Source organism: Sesamum indicum, linkage group LG8 (genome assembly GCF_000512975.1).
Source record: "Sesamum indicum cultivar Zhongzhi No. 13 linkage group LG8, S_indicum_v1.0, whole genome shotgun sequence".
Lineage (NCBI taxonomy): Eukaryota > Viridiplantae > Streptophyta > Magnoliopsida > Lamiales > Pedaliaceae > Sesamum > Sesamum indicum.
Window position 1 is genome coordinate 11,007,220 of NC_026152.1, and position 9,354 is coordinate 11,016,573.

The following is a 9,354-nucleotide window of genomic DNA, read 5'->3' on the forward strand; positions in this document are numbered from 1 at the left end:
CTTTTTCACGTGCCTTGAACCTGCGTTCATCTTCCCGACTCCTATATTCTCTCTCCTTCTCCCTCTTAGCTCGTTCTTGCTCCCGTTCTCTCTCGTATCGTTCTAGTTCCCTCTCCTTATCTCGTCTCATTTCACGATCACGGTCTCGGTCTCTGCTCCTATCACGCCTTCTGCTCCTATCAGGTGAACCTGTTTCATTCTTATCATGTTCACTTGAAGGCTTACTTTCAGCAGTCTTCTGATCTTCATTTTTGTCTTCTGAATCTGCAAGATGAAGTTGAAGCATGTCATTAGTGTACAGGAGAACCATGGTAGACTGGAATAAAAGGGTTGCAGTGGGACAATATGTCTGATAGAAACACTCACCATTCTTTGCTACATCTTCTTCTGATTCCCTATCCCTTGACCAAGAAGGCTGTTCTGCGTTTGAGTTGGCAGCACCATCAACAGCTCTTTGTGGGGGTGGAGGTGGTAGTGGTTTGCTCTTCAACCTCTCCTCTATCATGCCTGTGAGCTTCTCAAGAGCCTCACTATCTGCTTTCCTGTCTTCATCAGTTACCAGCCCAAAATTGGCAGCGTCAGGAGTTTCTTTATTCATTTCATTGTCATCCTTTTTCTGTTCATCTGAGGCAGGCTTCAAAGGTTCTTCAGAGGACCTTGTTGTCTCATTAGCATCAGCACCTGATGCACTTGCTTCCTCTTTTTCACCACTTTCAGTCTCTGATTCTTTAGTTTTCGTTGAACTTTCACATTTTTTCTCTACATAACGTTCTAGATATTCTCGAGTTGTTTGATTAACATTTAACTGCAGGTTCATCAAGTCCACTAGAAATCAGCCAAAAGATAGTACAAAAGAATTTCCAGGGGTTGAGGGAAAAGGATTAGTATATAGAAAAGTAACTAGAGGAGAAAAATCGGCTCACGCTAAACAAAGGCAGAAGACAGCCAAAGATATCGAACCACGGCAAGATCAAGACATAGATGTAATTGAAATGAAAATTGAACTATGTAGAGATGTAATAAGAATATGTCAAACTCAGAAATAAGGTCTAATTTGTGGTCAGATATCAAGCGGAAGAGTTCATCTAGTACTATAAGCATCCAACACTGAACAAAATTTCTAGCATAATATAATTAACAGGCATCTTGCAGTGAAGAGGCTAAAAGCCAATCTGCAATAAATAATAACAGGAACATGTATGCACAGCCATAGTAGAGAATGCAACCATACCATCAACTCTTGTCCATCAACACTAAGCTTATTAAGCAATCGCAGGGCACGAAGAACTCCTTCAGCAGACTCAAATTCACAGAACCCAAAACCTTTTAAAGTGCCAGTGGGATCTTGAGGACGTTTCCAACTCTTTACAGGGCCGCAGAGCTTCAGAAATTGTTGAAGATAGTAAATGTAAGCTTATCATAATCAAGCTAAAGACGACCCACCAAAGAAGCACAGGAAATGAGAGAAAAAATAGAAGAAACTCAAGAAAATACAGGAAACAAGTAGCATACTTGCAGGAGAGACAGCATGAAATCATTTTCCACAGTTGATGATATCTTTCCGACGTAGACAGTTGTCTGTGGCTCTGCTGATGTAACAGTTGGGGTAGAAGGCGGCCTAACAACAGGAGGAATGATCGGAGGACGAACTCCAACAAGCGGAGGGCGCGCCAATGGGGGCATAACACCAACCAATGGTCGTGGAGGAAAAGCTGGCCGGATCATTGGTGCATAAGGAGAAGGATAACGAGGAACTCCTGAATAAAGGGGCCAAAAAAATCTATGCAAATTGTCAGAGTATGCTGAGAAACTTATATATCAACCCTAGCTACAGCTGGAAATAAGCATAAAAGATCCAACAAGATAAATCAACTGTGGTTACCAAAAATATCACAAGCAATAAGAGATTGCAGCAAAGGCATGACAACACTCACCAGCTGAACTTATAACCTGAAGGAACATCAAGGAAATAACATTGCCATTCATGAATCAGGAATGCGTGAATAGGACATACCTTATGCATCCACTTGCAAAACAGAAGGCATGTCAAAACTATCTAATTCCAGGCACCAAAGACGAAGATTTAATTTGAGCAGTGAAATGAGAATTCCAATTCTCACCCACACCAACACAGTTGCAGACATAAAACTACAATTTAATAGTTTAGAACCTTATTTACGTCAACCATAAAAAATCTCATAGGGATCAGGATATATGCAAAGAAACTAAATCCAAATTGCATGATTGAGAAGATTGAGATACCTTGAATGACAGAGGCATAGCTGCACTCAACTGTTAGCATAGTCTGCTGCCGGCAATTCAAAAATCAAAATCCCGTAAAAGGGCTAGGCATTCTTATTGCTACAATAATAGCCTAGTTATGAAACAGCAGAGCTAGAAATGATTCAGATTCAAAGTGGCGAAATCATACTTGCAGCCTATGGCATGGTTTTTTAGAAGCCCTTTTCATTCCATTATTTCTTATGCATTACACTCTATTACTAGTATATTTCTTGTATTAGTGCATTTGCAATGGAAATCAAAGAAACCAAGCAAATAAATTATGTGCATACCAACAAAAAGGATTTGAAGTGTGAGGGGTACTCAGTAGTCTCTAATGAAGCCTTCCACCTTTCCCATCGTAATCAATCATGAGTGCACTGTAGAGAAAACATCCTGTCATCGATACCCCTAATCCAACCAACAGATATCCCCACCCTACCCTCTTCTGCCACACTCAATTTTCCCTTTGTACTCACAGATCCCAACATACAACCTTGTATGAAGCTCAGCAAATCCAGTTCACATTTTCACGAGAATGATCGACAGTAACAAGATATGTAAATGCAGTCTATATTCCTCATCCTATACAAAATTTTCACAAGTCTGCCTACAAAATCATATGAACTCGGAACAAAATTCAGTAAAACTTAATCTCCGTGGTTTCGAAGACTTAAGAGTAATTACTAAGACTTAAACATTCACCTCGTACCCTAGTTTTGATTTTGAATTAATGTTATACCATCAAAAACCTTAAACCACTAAAACATGAAAATGCATTCCTACAAGGAGATAGACACACTTAGGTTAAATATTGACGGCACTGATCAGAAATAGATAGAGAAACCCACCCGGAGGAGGCATGGCACCTTGGGGAAGAGGCTGAGGCATAGCCGGATAACCATTTGGCATCGGTGGCGCATATCTCATAGGCTGACCCGGCACAGCATACGGCGGCCAACTGCGGGAGCCGAACCCATTACCACTCCCGGTGGCGGGACCCCAGGTGCTTGATACGTGACAGGGGCGAATTGCGGAGTGCCAACCCCGGGAGGGACAGAAGCCGGCGGCGCGGCTGGGCGGAAGGAAGGTTGGATCGGGGGCTGAGGAGGAGTTAAAACTGACGGCGGCGGAGGCCCACTGGGGTTAGGGTTGGGAAATTGGGGGAGTGTTGCGGAAGATGGATCCGGATGTAGGGGTCGGGCATCAGCTTCGGGTTGGTGGGAAACAGGGTTGGGGTCGGCAGCGGCAGTTGTTTCCGGCGCGGGGGTCGAATCCGCCATTGCTAGATGACAAGCTCTGTCTTTCCACCGCGGGGTTTTATCTTTCTTTGGGGTTAGAGTTTTGGATTTGAGCCCTAAATTGAGAGGGGTGAAAAAAGTTTACGCGGATTTTGTCAGGCGGAATCCTCTGCGGCGGTAAACATAGTAGAACATTTACATTTGATAGCTAACGTCATTGGCTAATGCTGGCATGGTATGAGCTGATTGGTAGCCGAAAACAAAGTACTTACGACCATGTGATTTTTACGTGTTGATATTGGGGAAAAGTCCTACTGTACCACATGTAGAGAATCACAACTATTACAATATGCGGATAGGAAAAAATATTTTTTTCATACTTTAATTTTAGTCCTAATTTTTTTTTTTGTTTATTTAGCTATGTAAATTATAAAAATAATAAAAAATAGTTCTTCGATCATCGAAATTTTAATTTTAGAGCGAAAAGAGTTGGACAATTTTTAGGATTTTAATTCTATGTGGCTTTGAATATGAGTTGGAAGACATATTGGATATGTTTTAAAGGGAATAAAAATTAATAAATTTTAAATTATATTATATATAATTATAATATATTAGAATTGTATTATTATTGTTATTATGTTAAAAAAAAAAATAACTTCTTCTCACCCTTCCTCCCCCCTCCCCTGCCCCTACCCTCGCCCCCGTTTCCGTTGTCCTTCCGTAATCCTCCGGAATTCACGCATTGAGGGGCAAGAGTGTCACCCTTCCGTCGCCCTCTGCTGTTGTTGCCCAAAGGTGAGGAGGGCACGACCTCTGTAGCTGCGACGACGATCTATGCCATAGCCGCAAATTCAAAAAATAAAATAAAATATTAATTAAAATAATTAAAATAACTAAAAAACTAAGAAAAATTAAGTTTTTAAAAGAAATTTATTTTTTTAAAAAAAGCTAAAAGAAAGTTTATTTATTTTTTAATTTATAAATATAGTTAATATTATTTATATGTAGCAAATAATATAATTAAAATATATTTAACTTTTATATTATAATTTTAATGTAATTTTTAAATTTAAATAATAATTTTTTTTAAAAAATTTTGGTATTTAAATAATGCCCAATCAGCTTGAATGGCCATGTGTCATTACACATGGTTGTACATGTGTCTAAATTGCTGAAAATTCAACAAATTGCCTGTCACGTGACAATTTTCGGCTGATTCTCAAAATCTCGTTAGAAAATTATATAGAAAATTCTAATTCGGATTATTTATCATTATTTTTGTAACTTAGAGGACTAAATAAACAAAAGGCACACTTATAGGACTAAAACTAATAGGGGGTAAAGTTAAAGGATGAAAAAAAATAATTTTCTTGTGCAAATACAGGGTAAAATATAATTTTTTTAAAAAAATAAAAACCATTAACTATTTTTTTTTGCGTAAATCGATTACAATCATTAATTTAATATTATATATAACAACTAGCGGTAATTATATTAATTAAATACTAATTATCAATATCAATAACTATATCTAATTAGCACCTACTGAAAAAATAGAATAACATTTCACACGTTGGTGGGGTCCAGACCCATTATCTTATAGTTATGATGATTGTAGTTAAATTGGCAAAAATAGAATAAATTTTTCTTTTTCTTTTTTTTTTTGGAGGAGGAGGAAAGATGAAACTTTCGTTACGAGATGACATCCAAAATTACAAGAGCAATAGTTGTTGGGGAGATAAGATGATCACCCTCAACAAAGTCATACGTAGTTTGGCAAAGCAGCGAGCCATAAATTGCCAAAGCACTTAACCAAACTAAAATGACATGAAAGAAAACTAGAAATTAAGCTACATATATCCGAAATAACCTTGACCAACTCAGGGTAGAGTAGTCACCATTAATAAGAACCAATAACCAGCCTTTGTTCTGGTCCAGTTGGACGGTCTCCTTCACCGCCAAGGTTTCAGCAATTCCCCACCTCTAAGTCTAGTCATCCGCGAGATAACCTTGCTGCATAGTTGTCCCAAACATCCCTCGCAACCACTCTAACTCCCACCTCTTCACCTTTATTAAATGTAGCATCATCAAAGTTGATTTTAATGAAGTTAGGGGGAAGGCTTGCTAGTGTGACGGAATCTGAGAGGTATCCTGGGCTCCTGAAGCAGAGTTCTACATGATGAAGGAGTCCAGGTAGTGGCAAGCAAAACATGGCACCTGAATAGGGGCTAGACACTCGCCTTCCATCAACTTGTGATTTCTACACCACCAAACATACCAACACAAGTATAGAAAGATGCCAAAGTTCTTAGCATCAAACTGCGATGAAATAGATTGCATCCACGGGAGAACGGACACAATCTTGCTAAGGGTAATATTCGAGCTGATTGGTGAATTCCCTCAAACCTGACGGGCAAATGGGAGACGCTTGACTACATAAAAGGGTACCATCTCTAGAAAAATAAATAGGAGATGCTAGGGGATCCACGAAAAATACAAATACCCTCCAGTTGTGCGGATAATTCTGCTCTGGAGATCAACGAACTAAGTGCCTCTGTGCACAACAAGAATAAGTACAGCGACAGCGGATCTCCTTGACGAGACCTTTTTTGGAATGATATTACCAATTTTCCTACCATTGAAAATAATCGAGTACAAAACAAAATAAACACAAAGAAGAACAAATTGCATAAAATGTTCGTGGAAACCTAGTTTGAAAAGTACCTTCTAGAGGAAACTTTACTCGACTTTGTTATGCGGCTTGCTTACATCCAATTTGAGAGCTATGTATCCCATCTTGCCCCAATCTTTATTCTTAAAAAAGTTATTAATCTCAAAGGCAATCGAAACATTATCAATGATGAATCTACGAGGGATAAATGCAAACTGGATGGGCGAGATGATTTTATCAAGCAAGGTTTCAATCGGTTAGCAGTACACTTTATAGCAATTTTCATTACCGCATCGCAGCAAAAGTGGGTGACAAGCTCCGACTTTTTGCGTTTAGGAATTAAAAAAATAGGGAAAATTGCAAATGCCCTTGTGTTATAGGAAAATTGCTAAAAAGTTACTTGTGTTAATTAAATAGTTAAAAAATACCCCCTATAATTATAAACCCTGCAAAAGGAATCCTCTTCGTTAAAAAATGGAGAGTTGTCTACACGCATTAGAAATGAGAGTGGTATGAGATTTTGACATATTTTCAGCCTTTAACCTTTTTGAACGGACAAAATCACCTCCTATCCTATACGATTATCCCCTCTTTCCTTTTTTTGGATTAATTCTTTACTTTCTTTCATGTTTTACTAAACAATTAATATTCATCAATATTGATATGTAAAATTATTACTACATCATACTAAATTATTATACACATAAAAATATCAAATTTTAAAGTGAAAATGCATAACTTTGTTTCCAAATATTATTATTTAGTTTAATTTTGTGTTGAATATATTTTGAAATTGTATTATTTATATAAATTAAGTATATAAATTTTAATGTTTAATATAATTATATTTAAACTAAAAAAAGCAACAAATAAAATAAATAAACAAATTTAAAAAAAATAAAATTGAAAAATTGCAACTACATCGTCTTCCCCAAGTTTCCTTCCCCGCCTCCCTATTGCCTCTGCCTGTTCGTTGGTGCCTCTCCAGGTCGCCTCACCTCTCCGCAGACACTCACTGCCTGTCGTCGCCCCCTTTTTATGATGCAGATAATGAAGAGTCGAGGATGACTCCTTTTCAAGAAGGGGAGGATGATAGGAATATCGAGGGCGTCCAACAAGCAAAAAAAATTCAAGATCCAATGGACCAAGATTTAACCATTGGAAGTGGGCCAATGACAAGAGAAAAGTTGAAGAGAATGCAATAAGTAATTCAAACCCAATCCAACTTAGACTTTGCTAATGGGATCAAGTCACAATCGGAGCCCCAACATGTGAGCTTAATTTCATTAATTCAAGCCCCAGGAAACCCACAATAGGAGCCCAATTCGTTCAAGTGCAATCATGTGGTCAAAAGAGACCTTTCAACTACATTTAAAGTGCATTTATACACCAATTTTCGGATTCACATGGTCATGCATGAGTTTTACTCGTTTTTGACCAAGAATGCTTAGTTTTTAGTTATTTTTTACCAAGTATTGAATGTACGTCCACCAAAGAGTCACTTGGGGATATGAAAGGTTAATTTGAAAGTGTTTTAGGCCTATAAAAGGCACATACCAGCCATGCATGCGGGATACAATCGAAATATTCAAGAATTGATCTAAGTTTATAAAATATTGAGTGTTCTCTTATTTTGGAGAGTCATATACTTGTTTTAGCTTTGGTGAAACCTTTGCTTTGTCAATCTAATCTAGTAGATTGGTGATTCAAATTCACAAAGTCCCCAATTTGTGCTCGACCCAAGTGTGTCGTTGTGTGGATTGGTTTACTCGTGCTCGTGGTTGGTTGAATGTTCTAAGTAGTAGGTCACGTTCGTATAACGTGGTTGGCTATTTATATTCCTCAGGTCACGGACCACTTTATCCATTTCTAGCCTACGCCGTAAAGATCGAACCACCCATGGTCAATACCATATCATGTGGTATTAGAGCTTAAATTGATACGGTAGGCTTTCTTTCTTTCGTTTGATTTACTTTGAATCTTTTGTCTACCACCACAATCTTCCGTACCTCTCTTCCCCCGTTATGAATCCAAACACAATATTATATAATTTTGAATTTAATATTTGTGTTTAACTTTAATTTGATTCTTAAATAAATGAAGTTTGCATGAGTTTGAGTTAAATATGAATTGATTTTCAAGTGACTTATACTATGTTTGAAATTATTTTTTGGGCCAATTATGAAAAAATTGGGTTCTCAACTATTAAGGTGTCCGAAAAATGGCCCATTTGCATTTGAGATTTGGGGTTCCATCCCCAAATTTCTACTACAAAAATATCCAAATTTAGAAAAAAAATCCAAATTCCTACTAATATTACATGTATTTCTATATTGAATACATACATAAAATTACAAATCACCCAAAATTTGATATATATATATATATGTAATAATTTCTATCTTCTAAAATATTCTATTTAACTAGTTTTTTACACATTTGAATCACCACCAACGATATTGATAATAACTCTTGTCTACCTAAATCACAATACCAAATAGATAAAAGTACCATATACATTTTCATCAATTTTTAACTTTTTTGTTTGGATCAAGAACGATATAAGATACTCATAATATTCTTCAATATATTTTTTGAATCTTATCAAACTCAAAACTTATTTTATCAACTATTTCAAATCTCTAAAGAAACAATTTTAAATATTTTAATGATTTTTTAAAATCAAAATCGAATCAAATTTTAAATTTCAGCTAAAAAAACTGCGTCGATATTTGATTTATTTAACGAACTAAAATAATTTTTTATTATCACAATTTAGATCGAGTCGAATATTGAATATTTCAATATAGACCGTGATAAATGGCATTTAATTTTTTAATTTACACTATATTTAATAATATTAATTGCGTCATTAAAAAAAGGTATTTGTGTATTTCGTTTTTACACTATTTTCACGTTTTAATATGATAATAATAATAATAATTTTCTCTATAAAAAAAACAAAATATAACAATAACAATTTTCATTTTTGTTTTCCTATTTATCAGCCAAAAAGAATAAAAGAAAAATGGGAAATAGAGGAGACTTGGAGAAGCAGTAAAGAGTTGCAGAGCAGACATTTTTCAAGTTTCCTCAGACGACAGACCCCCAAACGCCCCCCCCCCCCCCCCCCCAAACCCACCCCCCCCACAAGGAAAG

At 36.6% G+C, this 9,354-nt stretch overlaps 2 protein-coding genes across 2 annotated transcripts in view; both read right to left on the reverse strand.

Moving 5' to 3' along the window:
• Window positions 1-3,251, reverse strand: part of LOC105168651 (RNA-binding protein 25) — a 6,157-nt gene extending 2,906 nt beyond the window's left edge. Inside the window, 6 exon segments of the mRNA XM_020695851.1 lie at window positions 1-264; window positions 367-805; window positions 1,232-1,381; window positions 1,513-1,757; window positions 2,263-2,305; window positions 3,132-3,251. The exon segment at window positions 1-264 is cut by the window's left edge and continues 8 nt beyond it. Coding sequence (XP_020551510.1) covers window positions 1-264; window positions 367-805; window positions 1,232-1,381; window positions 1,513-1,757; window positions 2,263-2,305; window positions 3,132-3,203 — 1,213 coding nt within the window. The 5' untranslated portion in view covers window positions 3,204-3,251.
• LOC110012426 (vegetative cell wall protein gp1-like) lies at window positions 3,207-3,563 on the reverse strand. Its single transcript, XM_020696032.1, has one exon. It carries the CDS (start codon window positions 3,561-3,563, stop codon window positions 3,207-3,209), a length of 357 nt encoding a protein of 118 aa, XP_020551691.1.

Bases quoted from the DNA above. Each gene is read 5' to 3' on its own strand.
- LOC110012426 (XM_020696032.1), bottom strand. From the start codon at position 3,563: ATGGCGGATTCGACCCCCGCGCCGGAAACAACTGCCGCTGCCGACCCC.